Below are 17,082 nucleotides of genomic sequence, written 5' to 3' on the forward strand. Positions count from 1 at the left end.
TTATGTGGCAGAGAGCCAACCAGCGAGAGAGGGAACACAAGCAGGGGAGTAGGAGAGGAAGAAGCAGGCTCCCAGCGGAGGAGCCTGATGAGGGACTCGTTTCCGGAACGCCGGGATAACGTCCTGAGCCGAAGACAGGCGCTTAATGACTGCGCCACCCAGGCGCCCCGGGATGTGGGCTTCTTGATTTTTCAGCCTGCCTTCTGGGGGAGGGGCTGCCACGCCGATACTCAGACAACTCTGTTTGGGTAGAGTCTCTGTGTCCCCTGGGAGGGGGGATGGGGATGGGCACGCTGTGAGCTGGTATTTCCAGGCTTTTGTTCTCTGGCGGCTTTCCCTGGCGGTTTGCTATGCCTCTTCTGAGAGCAGCAGCGGCCGAATCTCAGCCTCTGTCTCAGAACAGAGGGATCGCGGACGGTTCTCCACTGATGTTCTGGCCACTTTAACTCTGTTACTGTTGGTGCTGCTCAACCCTGCAGCGTCCCGGGATGCATGCCCCACACCCGGCGTCCCAGCCCTCACTTCCAGGGCCGGCGCGTGTCTGTCCTTTGTGTTTCTAACACCGCCAGCCGCCAGCCGCCCCCATGCGCTCCGGAGCTCCGGCCCTCAGTCTGGTCGCACGCGTTCCCTGGCTCAAGTTTTCAGTCTGCTCTCTTGTGCGGGTGCTAGTCCGCCCGCTCCCCCGTGCAGGTGGCTACTGCCTACCGGTGCCCGAACGCGGCGGCTCCCTCCCCCTTCCATTTATCTTCCGATATCTGTGCGCGGTTTCACGGCTCCCCGCTTCGTTCCTCAATACTCAGTGCTGGAGAAGTTCATTTGTAGAGATCCAGATGTATCTTCCTGCGTCTCAGGCTGATTCTGTGGATGTTCAGGCCGGTCTGGTACCTATCCAGCTCGACTCAGGGGACCGACGGAAAATGGGGTCCCCTACTCCTCTTCCATCTTAACTCCGAGCCAGCAACTTAGTTTTTAACCAAAGACTCAAGGGCTCTCCGATGTAGACTTCTAGAGCTAAACGATTCCTTGCTCTCATATCCTGCCCCACAAATCCCAGCTGCCTCACCAGCCCTGGGGCCAATCTCTGTTTTTTGTTTTGTTTTGTTTTTTCAGTGTAAAACCCTGCTTTTGAATTTGGGCTCTACTTTCCTGTGCAGCTGTTCAGATAGTCCCTCCAGACAGAAAATGAGTGTGAATGTCAAGTTTACGTTATGCATTTCCGCTTTCTGAAAGATCACAGCTTTGTGCTGTCTACTGCCCCCAGTACATGAAAAGAATTTATCCAGTTTTATAGTTTTACAGTTGTTTATGGCAGAAAGGTAACACTGATACCTGTTACTCTGTGGTGACTGAAACTGGAAGTCTCTAGTAAGTAATTAATTAAAAACAGCATAGCCAATAAAACCTTAATTTCTAGCCATCAAAACTCAACCAAGGGAAACCAACAGGCAGTAAAAACAAAAACAAAAAAAATGGAGAAGAAGTATTAGCAGACTTCTAGAATTTTCCACTGATTTTCTTTGAATCAGAAAAAAAAACTCAAGTTGTCATAGCATTTTTGTTCATTTTCACCTCTCACTGACGGCACAATGAACACCAGAACACTCTTTATTTCTTCCTCCTTTTTCCTAACCAGAACTAATTTTGTGTTCAACTCCAAGGGGATGATTTATGATGACTCAACTATCCCAATAACGATGCCCCCCTGTCACTTTGTCAGATAATCTCAGAGCCTCCCTTAGAGCTGGAGGTGATCACGTAATTGTTCTATTACCAATGAGACAGACAGGAAAGTTTGTTAGGGGTCTCCTGAAAAGGTTTTAATTTTTTTAACTAAAAAGGGATAGGTGACACTGGCCTCTTTTTCCTGTCTTGAATGTAAGTCTCCTCCTCTTCTTTTTTTTTAAATTTAAGTTAGCTGACATACAATATTATATTAGTTTCAGGTGTACAACATAGTGATTAGACAATTATATGCGTTACAAAATGCTCGCCACAAGTGTAGTTACACCATGCCACCATAGAAAGTTACTACAGTACTGACTACACTCCCTAAGCTCTAATTTTCACCTCTGTCACTTTCTTATTTTTTAAGTAGAATTTTGAACCTCTTAATCCCCATCACCTATTTTGTCCATCCCTGACCCTCCCTCTGGGAATCACCAGTTTGTTTTCTGTATTTATGAGTCTATTTCTGGTTTTTTGTTTTATTTTTTAGATTCCACATTAGTGAACACATGTTATTTATCTTTTTCTTTTTGACCTTTTTCACTTAGCATAATACTCTCTAGGTCCATCCACGTTGTTGTGAATGGCAAGATTTCAGTCTTTTTTGTGGCTGAGTAATATTCCATTGTAGATATATATCACATCTTCTTTTTCCATTCATCTATCTGTGGACACTTAGGTTGTTTCCATATTTTGGCTATTGTAAGCAATGCTGCAATAAACACAGGGGTGCATATATCTTTTCAAATTAGTGTTTCTGTTTTCTACGGGTAAATTCTTAGAAGCGGAATTACTGGGTCATATGGCATTTCTGTTTTTATTTTATTGAGGGAATGTCAGTCTCTTCTGACTATAATATAATATGAGAAGGAATAATATGTATGAAGAAGAAAAGTCCACACTCTAAGTACGGCAGAGGAGAGGGAACAAAAAAGCCTAGGTCCTCTAAATGCCGTATAATTTCACTCATCTGTAGAATCTAAAAAACAAAGCAAATGAATAAACAAACAAAAAGCAGAATCAGACCTTAAATACAGAGAACAAACTGATGGTTGCCAGAGGGAGAGGGGGTGGGAGGATGGGCAAAGGCGTGAAAGGGAGTGGGAGATACAGGTTTCCAGTTAAAGAGTGAAAAGTCATGGGAATAAAAGGCACAGCATAGGAATACAGTCAACAATATTGTTAACAGCATTGCATGGTGACAGATGGGAGCTGCACTTATGGTGAGCACAGCATAAGGTATAGAGAAGCTGAATCGCTATGTTGTACACCTGAAACTAATGTAACATTGTGTGTCAACTGTACTAAAAAAAAAAAAAGAACCCCAAGTCCTTGATGACATCACTGAGCAACTAAATCAATATAGCAACTCATTGTCTCCAAGGAAAATAAAACCTATTTTTAAACCACTCTGTCAAACATTTTCTGATTCTACCTGTAATAGAAATATCTCTGACTGATAAACGCACACACATTTGTTCTTTAGATGAAGAAAAGTTTGCAGATAAGATGTAAAATAGTTTTAAAATATAAAACAAGTGGCTGGAAACTGCATTCTTTTGAAGTCTTTGGATGAATCAAGTTTTCTTTGGTGTGTATGAAATGCATGTCTGCCTTATATCCCCCTCAAGATTGCAAACTTGTTTGTGGCCAGAGATCTCTGTTCCACACAGGGGCCCAGGCACCTCGGGTGTTCAAATTAGTTTGCTAGTAGACTATTTCTACACGCCCTTCAAGTTGTCTCTATCACCCAGGTATTCATCAACTCCATCAGGAACAAAGACCCCACAGACCTAACCTTATTTTTTTTTCATAGAACTGAATACACATGCACAGAAAACAAACAAGCAAAGGGATGGTTCCCCGTCTTACGTTCACATTCTCTGACATCCAAGTTGAACTGCTGTAATGCTCCCAGAGTGAGCTGTCTTACTTCAGCTTCCAGCAAAAGTTGCATCAAGGATGTGGCTAAATGCTTGCAAGCTGACATACATGCTGTCTGGGCCACCTTTCCCTGAAATGTAAGAGTGTAAATCATCATGTTAATGGACTAAAATGAAATTCCAGCAAAAAGTACAAGAATTTATTTTTCTAGGGATTCCTTTAAGGTTTTCTCCATCATGATATCCTCGCCATTCAATAGTCTTGGATTAACAGTGCCTGGTGGCAATCATCTTAAATATTACCTTCATCATCATGAGTTATGTAGCTATAACATTAAACTAAAATTCATAAAGCACAGCTATTTCGTCAAGAAGCACTTTTTTTTCCAAATCAACAACAGATAAATGATATTCAAAATCCTAATTAAACTAAAAAGGAATTTTTCTGCAGAGAATAAATTTCAAAAAGTCCCTTCCAAAATTACTATAATTCTTAAAAAACAAATGTAAACACCATTCCTTAATTTATCTAGAAGCCAAAATGCTTTATGATTTAACACATAAAAAAATGGAAAGAACAATTAAAATTTCCTGAAAAAAAATTAAAAGGATGAATTTTGTTTTAAGAACAAAAATGAACACTGAGGGGTGCCTGGCTGGCTCAGTCGGTGGAGCATGCGACTCTTGTTCTCAGGGTCGTGAGTTCAAGCCCCACTTTGGGTGTAGAGATTACTTAAAAAAATAAAATAAAATCCCCCCAAAAAAGTGTTCCTCATCTACATGGTTCTCTTTGTATTTTCTGAAGATCCACACTCTGGAAGATATAAGACAACAAATGGAAATACTTAAGTTAGGGAGTACTGTACAGGCCAACTGAGAAAGAAGTTACATTATAAACGAAATTCCCCCTAAATGGCTTGCTTTCAGTGAAACCCACTGGAGATCTGGAACAGGTAGCACACCAAGGAGAGCCAGAGAGGTCAACAGTTATAAGAGGGGGAGGATCAAAGCTGTGAGAAGCCCTGTCTGTGGCTTTTCAACAGCGAGAGCAGGAGTGGAGTGAAGGAATGAGGACAAGACTAAAGCCGATGCCCAGAGACAGCAGGGCAGATCAGAAGCCACGGAAAAGGGTAAAAAACTATCTCTTGGGCATTACCATATGCCCAAGACGTGCTACACTTAAGCAGCTAACATCTTATGCTATTTCCTTTCGTTCTCAGAATCACCTCAAGAAGTTGGTATTCTTTTTTTCTTGTAGATCAATACACTAAGGTTTCCTGGGAAGTTCAGAAATGTATTTATTTTTTTATTTAAGTTCAATTAGCCAACATATAAGAAGTTCAGAAATCTAGACAAACTCATACGCTATTTGGTATTTCTACCCAGTCCTAAATCTGTATCTTTCCACTACACCCTCACCTAAAAAGCAGTAGTAAATCTTATACTATCCTACACTGAAACATTGAGCAAAAACTGATCCAGATGATAACAAGGTTAGTGGGTCATCCAAGACATAGATTAGGCCCACACAGGTAAGATAGTGGCAATTCAGGAGCCAACTCTTCAAATACTCAGTATTGGCTGTGGCCTTCTTTTTAACGGTAGCCAAACATAATTATCTAGGCCAAGATAGATACCTAAAGAACCCGACAAGCTGAACACAGAGATGTTGTGAAAATCAAAGAGCTAAAAGCCCAATGAAGCTAGAGGCTGAAGAAGATAGCATTTGAAAGGCCTGTTTCAGCGGCCAAAATGTATTGCCAAGGAGAAGCAAAACTGGACTGGTAAAATGAAAATAAGATAGCTTAGAGTCAGAAAGTCCCAATTTTTATTCTCTACCACTTATTGGCTGTGCAATGTGGGGTAAGTTAGTTGATCCTCCCGACCATTATTCATCTCAAAATAGTAAATGGCTTATTAACCTTAATGTATTAACATGAAACACAGACTTGGCTTTCAAGTCCCGATCAGTATGTATCAATCAATAAAGCCAAATGCACTTATACATGATCGTGCGTTATACTACTCTTAACATACTGAGTTATTTAACCGCCCTCCAATTCCACCCTACTTCCCCTCAAGCTAATTATATATTTCCAAAAAAAAAATGATTATTTCAGAAATGAATGTTTTCATTGTAAAATATTTTGCCAGCTCTAGAAAGCATTTTGGAACTTTGCTAATTCACAGTCCACTACCCATTCCCTTTTTCACTTCCGGTTTCCATTACCACCACGGTGTCCATAGGTTTTCTAAGAAAAGATAAACACAGACTCAGGCAATAACAACCAACACAGTATGCAATAAAAATTGGTGGTTACACCCTATTCATGAAGTAATCTTATTACAAAGCAGATTCTAAGAACACAGCCAAAATCTCTAGGACAGGGTAAGAAATTGGGACTTAGGAAAACCTAAGCTGATGAAATGTCCCATAAAACTGCCTTTTGGATACCTCTAGGAACAGTTTCAAAGCAGCCTAATCACATCTAGGCTGTATCTTATGAAGCTGTAATAGTGCCAGTGTACAATGCACGAGAATAAAGATAGAATGCAAGACAAGATGAAAAATGAGCTAAGAATTATCACCATATTTTGAACATACAAGGAACCTGGGATGTGTGGTGATTTGAGTCACAAGGTCTGATAAATAGCTCAATAGGCAACATTAGGTTGCCTCTCAATGCTTCTATATTTATATATTCCAAGACAATCCAAGACAAACACCTAAATGAACTGAAAGTCCACTACCAAAGCATTTAAATAGTTCGCACTAGTTTTCAATTCAGTTACAATTACTTTTTTTTTTTTTTAAGTTTGGGAAAGGGAGAGGAGTCAACTGGTGAGAAAATTCATGATGTTAATTCAAAGTCAGTCTTCTGACCATAGTGAGAACCATCACTGGCATGAGTCAAGACCCATGAAAATACTCTTCTGATTTCCACCATGTAACACTTTGGTAACCAAATCAACTCACACACTTCAAAAATATATCCAGATTCATATTCTCTAATTCAAATTATCCCTTCTACCTCCAACTCTATTTACTGTCTGTCTTCCTTATATCATAATACTTTATACAGAGTGATATACTGAACTGTCATATCGTGCATGTACATTTTCTCGAAAAGCATGTGGTTTGCAAGGAAAGAAACTATGGCGTCCAAATTGTGCAAAGTAGGTACACACTAATACCTAACTTTGTATCTCAGAGGTATCTGATTCTCTTTACAAAAAGGGAAGATATATCCATTTTTTCTTACACAAAGACACAACTAAACTCAATTAAAACAAATGTATAGAGGGGAGCCTGGGTGGCTCAGTTGGTTAAGCGTCTGCCTTAGGCTCAGGTCATGATTCCAGGGTCCTGGGATGGAGCCCTGGGTGGGGCTCCCTGCTCAATGGGGAGCCCGCTTCTCCCTCTCCTTCTGCCCTCTCTCCCACCCCTGTTTCGCCCATGCTGGCTTTCTCTCTCTCTCAAATAAATAAACAAAATCTTTTTTAAAAAACACAAATGTACAGAAATCTTACAGACTCCTTCAAAGATATAAAGTTCAGTATTCATTACTTTCAATTACAATGTACTTCAATTACACAATACTAAGTGTTATGTCACAGTACACAAGTGAATAGCAGTGAAAACCTTAGAGAAAGCATCACCACCATCAATTCCAACCACTGTCTCTACCACTATCACCAGAGCAGCTGCCTCAATTCATTGAGCGTTGACTATGTCCAAATGTTTTGAAAATATTCTCACATGATTCTCGCAAGAACCCCATGAGGTATTTAATCTTAGATTTATAGATGTGAGGAGAGAGGGGTTAAGCTATTGACTATATCTTGTAAGTGGTGGAGCTAGGATGTGAATACAGCCCTGTCAGACTCAAAAGACTTAACAATCATTTGACCCTGCTTCCCAGTAAAGGGACTTTGGTAGCTGCTACATACCTCTGTTGCTCTGTGACATGGGAAAAGGGAACGAAGAGGACAAGAAGATACAAATCACACAAATCTGAAAGGCCAGGATACTGAGCGAGAAGTTTTTTCTCCTTTCTCCATCAAAAGAAAGTTGAATTCACAGTAGGTATTGAAAATGGACTCCAACCACAGCTCTCTGTCAACGTCCTGGGATCAGACCCTGAGTCCAAGATCACCAAGGATCTTGTCTTATTACAAATGGCCAAAGCCAAACTTCTCTTTCTCTGGATAATCTTAGCAAGTTTCGAAGTAAGACAAATGCAGAGTGCCAGGAGCTATGCTGTGAAAGAGAGCTGTCCTTTCACACCAACTTTCTCTTTTGCTTCTGCTTCCTGAATAACACTCCCTTGCTCACATTTTGGTTTGTCAAATTTTTCTTTCTCAAGTTATTTAATGAATTATTTCACTGTGAAACAGGGAAAAGTTCAGACACAGAAACTCATCGAGCAAGGCAAGTGCAAACTACTCAGTGAGAATGTAAAGCCGCCCTATAATTTGTTCCCTCTCTCTGTAGACCTGGTGCCTCTGCTTCCTTAACCTTCAACTCTGACCTCTAGTGTAGGCATTTCCTCTAAAATGGATCTTTGTCTTACTTCTGCCTGCTCCATGGAGCTTGATTTTTTGGAACTTGATTTTTAAGGTCCTTTCCTTCACTGAACAAGGAAGCTACCTTGTTCCTTTTTCCTCAAGAGCCCATAGTTCTGGAGGAGGCCACTTCATTCCAGAACACTAAGCCTCCTATTTCCTTAGGATGGACATTAAGTTACATTCGGAAGAGCTCTGGATCTTCCCATATGTTTCTGTCATCTGGGACCCATGCCTGGAACTTTGGTTCCCATGTGCTGCAGAAATCCCACAGCAAATTTTTACTTCAGTATTATACTTAAACTACCTTAAAAATCACACATCCTCCCCAAGGAGACTTTCCCACAACTGAATTCATGTCTTACATTCCTGTCCAAAGAACATTCTTAAATTCAATTAGAGAATCTGTATAAATATTCACTCATTACGATCACACATAAATCCCCATTCTAGACAAACAAAAGTTCCCCAACAGCTAAAAAAAAAAAATGAGGCCCAAGGATGACAGTCAAAATATCCTGGACACCCCATGCAGTGTTATTTGAGCCATCGGTAGAGCCTACAATGAGATGGTGAACACTCAGAAATCAAAAATAGAAAACCGTAACAAAAAATAAAAGAAAACAACCCCTGTCTAACTTGTCATGAAAAAATTAAGAAGTCCAAAGAGAAAAGCCTAGCCCAAAGAAAACTGGGAATATATACTCAGGATGTAGATGGAAGAAGAAGTCAGAGGAGGATTTACTAGATGCGGTAAACCTGGTTCTGAGACTTATCCATTTGCTTCACTTTCTTATTCTCAGCCACCCTTTAAGAAACACAAGAGATCTTTAAAAAACACTTTTTGCTACGCATGTTTTTATCGAGGTATAATTACAAACAGTACATGTGCAAATCTTAAGAATATAGCTTGATGACCTTTTCATATGTAAAAACCTATAAAACTGCCATCCAGCTCAAGATACAGAACACTTCCATAAACTCAGAAGTTTCTCATGCCCTTTTCAAATCAGGAGATCCATGCACACCATGAGATAACTTTTCTGACTTACAGCGCCATAGATTACCTCTGCCTGTTCTTGAACTTCGTATAAAGAGAATCCTACAGTCCTCTTGCGTGCCTAACTTTTTTCACTCAGCATGTTTTTGAGATTCACCCATGTTATTACTGAATGTATCTGCAGTCTGTTCCTTTTTATTGCTGAGGAGTCTGAATAAATTGCCATTTGTTTATTCATTTTGTTCTACTGGTACGTATTTGGGTTATTTCTATTTGGGGGCTATTACAAATAAAGTCTTTGAGTGGAAATATTCATCTTCCTTGGAAAAATACTTTGCTAGATCACAGAGTAGTTATATATTTAATTTTATTAGAAAATGTCAAAGTTCTTCAGAGTGATTGGGCCATTTCATACTCCCATGAGCAATTTATGAAAGTTGTTCCATATCCTCTCCAACACTTGGTATTGTAAGTCTTTTTAATTCATGCTAATTTGCCAATGCATAGTGGTATCTTATTGTAGCCTCAATTTGCATTCCTTCATAAGTCATTCTGTTAAAGCATATTTTCATATGCCCACTGGTCAAATGGATATCCTCTCTTAAAAAGTAGCTGCTCAAGTTTATTTTCCATGTGGGTAGTGAGTGGAGGTAGAGACTGTCAAACATATTCTTATTTATTTTTTAGACGTTTTTATTTAAATTCCAGGTAGTCAACATATGGTGTAATATTAGTTTCAATAGAGTGTACCCTACGTTATTCAACATTAGTGTACAACATAGTGATACAGTGTAAGCACCTTTGTTGAAAATCAGACTCCCTATTCTGTTCCCTTGATCTTTTTGTCAAACTTTATACCAATACTTCACTCTCTTACTTACTAAAGCTTTACAGTAAATATAGAAATCAGGCAGCATAAAGTTCTCTAACATTATTCCCCTCTTTCAAAATAGTCTTAGTTATTTTAGATTTTTGAATTTTCATATAAATCTTAAAATCAGCTTATTAGCATCTATACTCATTTCCTTCAAGACTGGTATAGCTAGTACAATTCCACATACATAGAAGAAATGTGACTTCATTATATGTCATGGATGCCTTAGGGCATTGGGGTTTAATTCTCACCCAGAAGCCTGGTGGCGAAGAGGTGCTTTACATCAGTTTTAGGAGAACTGACGTTTTAATAATATTGCATCCATAAATAGAGTATACCTTTCTATTTAGTTAGATCTTCTTTAATTTTTTTTTTCTTGGTAATGTTTTACAGTTTTGAGTGCACAAGTTTAGCACATATTTTCTTTGTTACAGACTACTTCCTGGTTTTTGATGTTGTAGACAATGTTGATTTTTAATTTCAGATCCTAATTCCTCTTTATTAGTACACAGAAACAGACCTGTTTTGGGGCACCTGGGTGGCTCAGTTGGTTAGGTATCTGACTCTTGGGTTTTGGCTCAGGTCACGATCTCAGGGTTGTGAGATGAAGCCCCGAGCAGGGTTCTGCTTGAGAGTCTCTCTCCCTCCTCTTGTGCCCCTCCGCCCCCCCACCCCTGCTTGTGCTTGTGCTGGTGTGCTCACCCTCTCTCTAAAATAAATAAATAAACAAAATCTTTTAAAAAAAGAAAGAGACCTGTTTTTTGCATAGTGACCTTGTATTGTGATCTTGCTAAACTTATTTTTATTGCCTTTTAAAAAAAACTCCCTTAGAATTTTCTACATAGACAATGGTGTTATCTTTTTTAAAAAGAAAAAAAATTTCCTTCTCTGCCTCTTTCAATTAGCACACTTCGTATTTCTTTTACTTGCCATTTTGCAACATTCAGTTTTACCATTAAGTAAAATGTTAGCTGTAGGTTTTCACAGATACTCTTTTATTAGATTAAATAAGACTAGAGTTGTCTGCTGAGAAGTTGTTTGTTGTTGTTTTTTTTTTTTGAAAAGGTGTCCATTTTTGCTAAATGCTTTTCCGTATCTCCTGAGATTCTCTCTCTCACACACACACATTAAATAAGCTTATTTTTAATAAAGAAACTGAATTTATATTTTATAACCTCCCAATGAAGAAACTCCAGACTCTGATTATTTCCCTAGTGAATTCTATCAAGTATTAAGGGAAGAAATGAAACCAAGTCTAGACAAAACCTTTCACAAAATAGAGATGGGGAGAAAACATTTCTAAAACGCATTTTATGAGACCAGTACTACCCTGATGGCAAACTCAAAGGCAAAGATGATACAAGAACAGAAAACTATAAACCAACATCCTGCATAAACACACATACACAATTTCAATACAATAAGCAAATCAAATCCAGCATCACATAAAAAGATATGTTATGTCTAAGCAGGGTATATTACATAAACATGTCTGTTATTGATTTCTAAGTTATTTCTGTTGCAGATGGTAAACAGAGTCGGTAAAAATTTATTCCTTTTATATTTATTGAGACTTGTTTTATGGTGTAGAATGTGCTCTAGCTTAGGGAATGTTGCACGTGCACTAGGAAAAAAAACGCTGCTGTTGGTGGTGGAATGTCAATTAAGTCAAGTTGTTTCATATTACAGTTCAAGTCTTCTATAGCCTTACTGGTATTCTGTGTACCTGTTTTACTGGTTACTGAAGGGGTGTTAAAATAACCAACTGTAATTGTGAATCTATTTATCCTTTAAGTTCTGTCAGCTTTTGTTCATGCAGTTGAAGATTTGCTACTGAGTGCAGACACATTAAAATCTCTGCACAATTCTCATTCTCTCCTCTACTTCTGGGTCTCCACAGACAGACATACTACATCTTTTGACTGTGCTCCATCTCTCTTTTATACCCAATTCAATTTTTAAAAATTAGAGTAAAATTTGTATTCTTTTTTTCTGTGTTTAAGTTTGGGTGTTTTCCATAGGTCTTTGAGTAACCTATCTTGACTTCTGCTTTGTTGAGTCTGTTGTTAAACATGTTTAATCCATTTTTAAGAGCTCACATTAATGAGCTCTTCACCACAAATGCTGTATTTTGCTATTCTAAAACACATATTTGATTTTTAATATCTGTTCAAATAATTTTTTAATTGTCCTTTCTTTTTGTTTTCTTTAACACATTAATCAGTTATTTTGAAATCTCTGTCTCCCAGCATATCTGGATTATCTAATGATCTGTTTCTACTGACTGTTTTAACTTTTGATTACAGGTCAGTTTTCTGCTTATTATCATGTTAAGAAACTCTGTTTCATATGCCATATGTTGCAGACAAGATGCTTTAGAGGCACTAGATTATTTTATCTTCCTCAGTAGAGTTTTGAGTTTTGCTTAGGCAGGCAGTTAAATTATTAGCAGATCATTTTCATTTTGTCAGGCTTGTTTTTGAAGTTAGAGTGGGCCTATTTTAATTTCATCCTTTATCTTAGGAACTTGTCCTTAATCCCTGCAAATGGCTTTACTGATGTTTAAGCTGAAAGGCCATGTGTGCTCATCAGGTCTCTCCATGGGTCCAATCCTGAAGTCTCTGCTGTGCAACTCCAGAATATTTGCTCAGCTATTAGAATTGCAGCAGCTGATGTCTTCTACAGCTCTAGAGTGTGCCCTCTTCATGTGAAGATTAGAAATTAGCCAGGAACTGAAGGGGAATTTTATAAAGACATTTTGGGGAGTTCTTTCTCTGTGTTTCTTTCTTCTTTAGTATCCTGTTTCTTTCAAACCAATTGTTATTTACATCCCAAGCATTGATCCCTTCATTTTTTTTAATGACAATTCTCTGGTTTTATATTTTGTATATAAATATACAAATATGCAAATATAAACATAAAAATTTTTATAACTAGAAAAGAAGTCTGATATGAGCTATGAGATCACTACTAGAACCCAAAAAGAATCTTTTTAATTTACCAATATATATCAACCAGAGAAAACTATACTAGCCATTTAAAGAATTTCTCCTTGGCCAATAATTTCATATGCCCTAGTCTTGATTTCCATTATCATCTTAGCAAACATTTTTGCTTTATAAAGAAAATGCATTCATATATGGGTGTTATGAGCTCAAATTCACAATAAAGGATAAAAGGTATAGCCAGTTAATTAGTACACACCCATTACAAAACAACAAAAACATCAGCAAATACCTTGACTTGTATATTCTACTGCCATACACCAAAACAGTGTTAAGAGCAAAAACAAACAAATAGAAAACTATATAAAAGTAAATAGACAAATTACAGATATGTGGTTTAATGAAAATAGACATTAAATACAATGCCCTAGACTGACGTTAATCTTTGCCTCAGTTTTGGCATCTGCAAAATAGGACTGTTATAATGGTTAAATAAAAAGAATTCCTATGTAGCATTTTCCACAGTACCTGGCTTATATTAAGTACTCAGGAAATGTCTTATGATTACCTTAATTTTTATTCCTCTGATCCTGAATATGGAAAATAGTTGACAAGACATTGAGTATATTTGCTTAAAATGTAAGTATTTTATGAGTTCATAATATTTTACTAACCGTTTACACCTTTTATAGAGCCATATGATTTTCTTCTTTTTAACCAAAAAAATTCTGTCATGCAAAAATGTGGAAAGCGTACTTCCCGTTCTGAAGCAAATCACGGAGAACATGCAATTAAGTGCTAAATTGAGCAGAATAAACTCCAAGTGCTATATGATTTTAGAAGAAACCGTATGAGGCCAAAACAGTCAGAGAAGGCTTCACAAAAGTGGTAGGATTTTCTGGGTGACCTTCATTACATCCCAATAACAACAACATGGAAATGTTTTCAAGTGGCTTCCAATTTGAAATGAGGTCATATAAAGTACTCTACAAATAACAATTATTACTACACAAACCTCCATAGAATAAGAAGTCCTCATAATGAGAAATAAAAACTCTTCCTTTCTCTTTCCTCAATTCCTGTTCAGGTTAAAGGTCAACTTCATCAAGTCATCTCATTAACACAGAAATGTCTTTGAAGGTAATTCAGTCTTTGCCATGCTTGACATTTCACCAGACAGCAACCAAGATGCCAAAGAATCGGATTCAAATATTAATGAGCAAAAGGTCACAATGAGGTAATCTCCAGAGTTCTATTAGTTCCTGTTTTCTGACCCTATCCAATTCCCCTGCTCTCCTTCTCCCATCCTTTCTTCCCACCTACATTTACAATCACTGGCTTCATTTCAAGATATATCCTCTAAAATGTAGTTTCACTTGAAGTGAATTTTAAGTGGGAGCCTCCCAGATGCTGATTCCCAATCCAAGGGTGATCTGTAAAGGTATCAAGTTAAAATAAAAAGAAGAGAAAGAATCAGCTAAAAACTATATCGAATTTTGATATTTAACTGCTAGATCAAAATTTTTTAAATGGAATGAGAAAGAAAAATAGGAAAAAGAGAGAAGAAAAAAGAAACACTCTCTTTCAAACTTTCCAATAAGCTATTTAATAATGTGACAAAGCAGAGCATATTAAAATATTAAGCAAAGCTTCCAGGAAAACCTCTAAAATCTCAATTGTTTATTCAAGACCTTTACAAACCTCATAAAAAATTAAGTGGGCTTGGAAAAAACACACCACAGCCATAGGAGAAAGTTTACAAAACACAATGGTACAGACGCCTGACTGTCTGCCAGCCAGTCGCTTTTAACTTCCACATACAACTTATTACTCAGTTCCTAACTGGTCAATACCCTAAATAAGAGCATTTCTCCTCCCAAACACCTCATTAGCCTGAGTTTCTTTTCTGCTTTTTTGAGCTGACGTATCCTGTAGGTGCTCTGGTTCATTATTTTCTGCCAATACAAATACTTCATTTCAGAATATTTAAAACCTTAGATTTCTCTGAGGGAAATCATTTAAGATCTTCTTTACAAAAATTTCATTAGCTCTCTAATTAATCTTACTATGGGAGAACAGTGCCTGAGCCACCATGTCCATTTTATGGTAAGTGGTAGTGAAAACAAGACAGGACTAGAGTGGAAGTGATACATGGAGAAAAGAGCAAAGGACTTTGGTTCATATTAATTTAGGTTCAAATCCCGGCCCTATCACTTACGTGACCTTTAGAAAAGTTGTTTAATCTCGGTTAGACTAAGCTTGTTCATCAGTAAAGTGGAAATAATGACATCAACCTTGCAGAAATTTATGCAATAAATGGGATAATAGAATATAGAGACCAGTACAGTATCTGGCACATATGAGGGCCTCAATGAGTGGTGGGTAGTTTATTATAAAATGTTTTTATCTTTGGGAGGAATATTGCAGATAGCTCAAGGAAATTTTTAAATGAAAATTTATTTGGGTCCCAGGCAGAATTAAATATTCCACAATTCCTGAGAGGCGGTTATAGAAAAATTCAACATACAAATTCTAATGTGAGCTGGATTCAGTCAACTTTCAGACATGTAGAAATCCACTCTGAGTTACTCCAGTCATAGGAAATTGAGCATGAAATACGAATATTTCACTCAGTCTCAGTTTGGGAGAGCAAATGCTCTTAAACCGTTTCCATTCTAAGGAAGCATGCTGCATATTCTCCCCCTCCCCATCCTCTTCCCTTCTGAATGGCCCTACAGGAGCTGTAAAGAGGAAACTTTTCATCACAGTGTATCTGTGGGAAAGCACCAAAATATGTTAACAATTAGAAAAGAGGAAACCTGAAAGACTGCCTTGTTAATTAAGGAACTTACTATCAAAGAACTCATTAAAAGGTAATGAAACCCAATGGCTATTAAAATAAATACCCACTGAATAAAGATCGCCTGGCTAACAGCCCTTCAGTATAGCTTTTTACAAACACTCCCAACAGAAAAGAGCCAGAAAAAGATGAGACACCACAATAATGCTCAAACCAAGATTGAAAAAACTTCATCAAGTTATGCTAAGTAGGACGTAGAAGCTGCATTAAGAAAAATGTTCCTAGAATTCAGAATGTGGGGTAGCAAACATTCTTTTTTTTTTCTATAATGATTTTTTTTATTATATTATGTTAATCACCATACAGTACATCCCCGGATTCCGATGTAAAGTTCGATGCTTCATTAGTTGCGTATAACACCCAGTGCACCATGCAATACGTGCCCTCCTTACTACCCATCACCAGCCTATCCCATTCCCCCACCCCCTCCCCTCTGAAGTCTTCAGTTTGTTTCTCATAGTCCATAGTCTCTCATGTTTCATTCCCCCTTCTGATTACCCCCCTAAGTCTTCTACCATCTATCCCTTGATCTCAGAAACCCTGAGCATTACATAATACAGAACTAGGCAGCTGTTCCTCTCTATACTTGCTACTCCTGGCCATTAAGGATATGGTTCTCCCTATTCCTCGTGAGTCCCTCAACTACTCCCAGCCACCCAGATTCTTTCTTAAATTTAAGCAGAAGCTGTATATCTTGAAGAGATGGCATAAAGCTATAGTTTAAGGAAAACCGTTGAAGTATAAAACAATCTCAGAGGCACAGTCCCGTCAGCAAAGAACAAGAACTTGAAGAATCTCTGTAACAGGACATGCTAGAAGTTGACCGTTTATATTGTACTCCACAAGTTTAGAAAATTTTTAGAGAAGCAGACAATGGTCACAGGAAGATAACACCTCCACTCAAAAACTACACGCAGACTGTGTTAGTTACCTATTCGTTACCCCCGCTCCCTTCCACATTAACAAAATAATCCTTGGCAATACCAACAGAATAATTATGTTTCTCAGCCTCTTGTCAGATACAGAAGGCAAATGATTTGAAAGCAGAAATATCTTCAGAAACCCTTTTGCCTGCTCCCTCCTTTCTGCTGTCTAAATACGGTATAATGGCTAAATTTCTACAGCTACCTTGAAGCCTTGAGAAAAAGGTCAAGAGGTTATGAATGCCTTAGCCCTGACATTCTTGAGCCTCTATGTGATAATTTCTGGAGTTGTTATTATGTGAGAAA

General features: G+C 38.0%; 1 protein-coding gene across 1 annotated transcript in view; it reads right to left on the bottom strand.

Annotated features, from left to right (window-relative positions):
- Nucleotides 1-17,082, bottom strand: part of EXOC6B (exocyst complex component 6B) — a 569,711-nt gene that overhangs the window by 181,054 nt on the left and 371,575 nt on the right. Inside the window, exon 19 of the mRNA XM_034657278.1 lies at nt 3,598-3,775. Within this exon, the coding sequence (XP_034513169.1) occupies nt 3,598-3,775 (178 nt within the window). The remainder of the gene's footprint in view (nt 1-3,597; nt 3,776-17,082) is intronic.

Source organism: Ailuropoda melanoleuca, chromosome 4 (assembly GCF_002007445.2).
Source record: "Ailuropoda melanoleuca isolate Jingjing chromosome 4, ASM200744v2, whole genome shotgun sequence".
Lineage (NCBI taxonomy): Eukaryota > Metazoa > Chordata > Mammalia > Carnivora > Ursidae > Ailuropoda > Ailuropoda melanoleuca.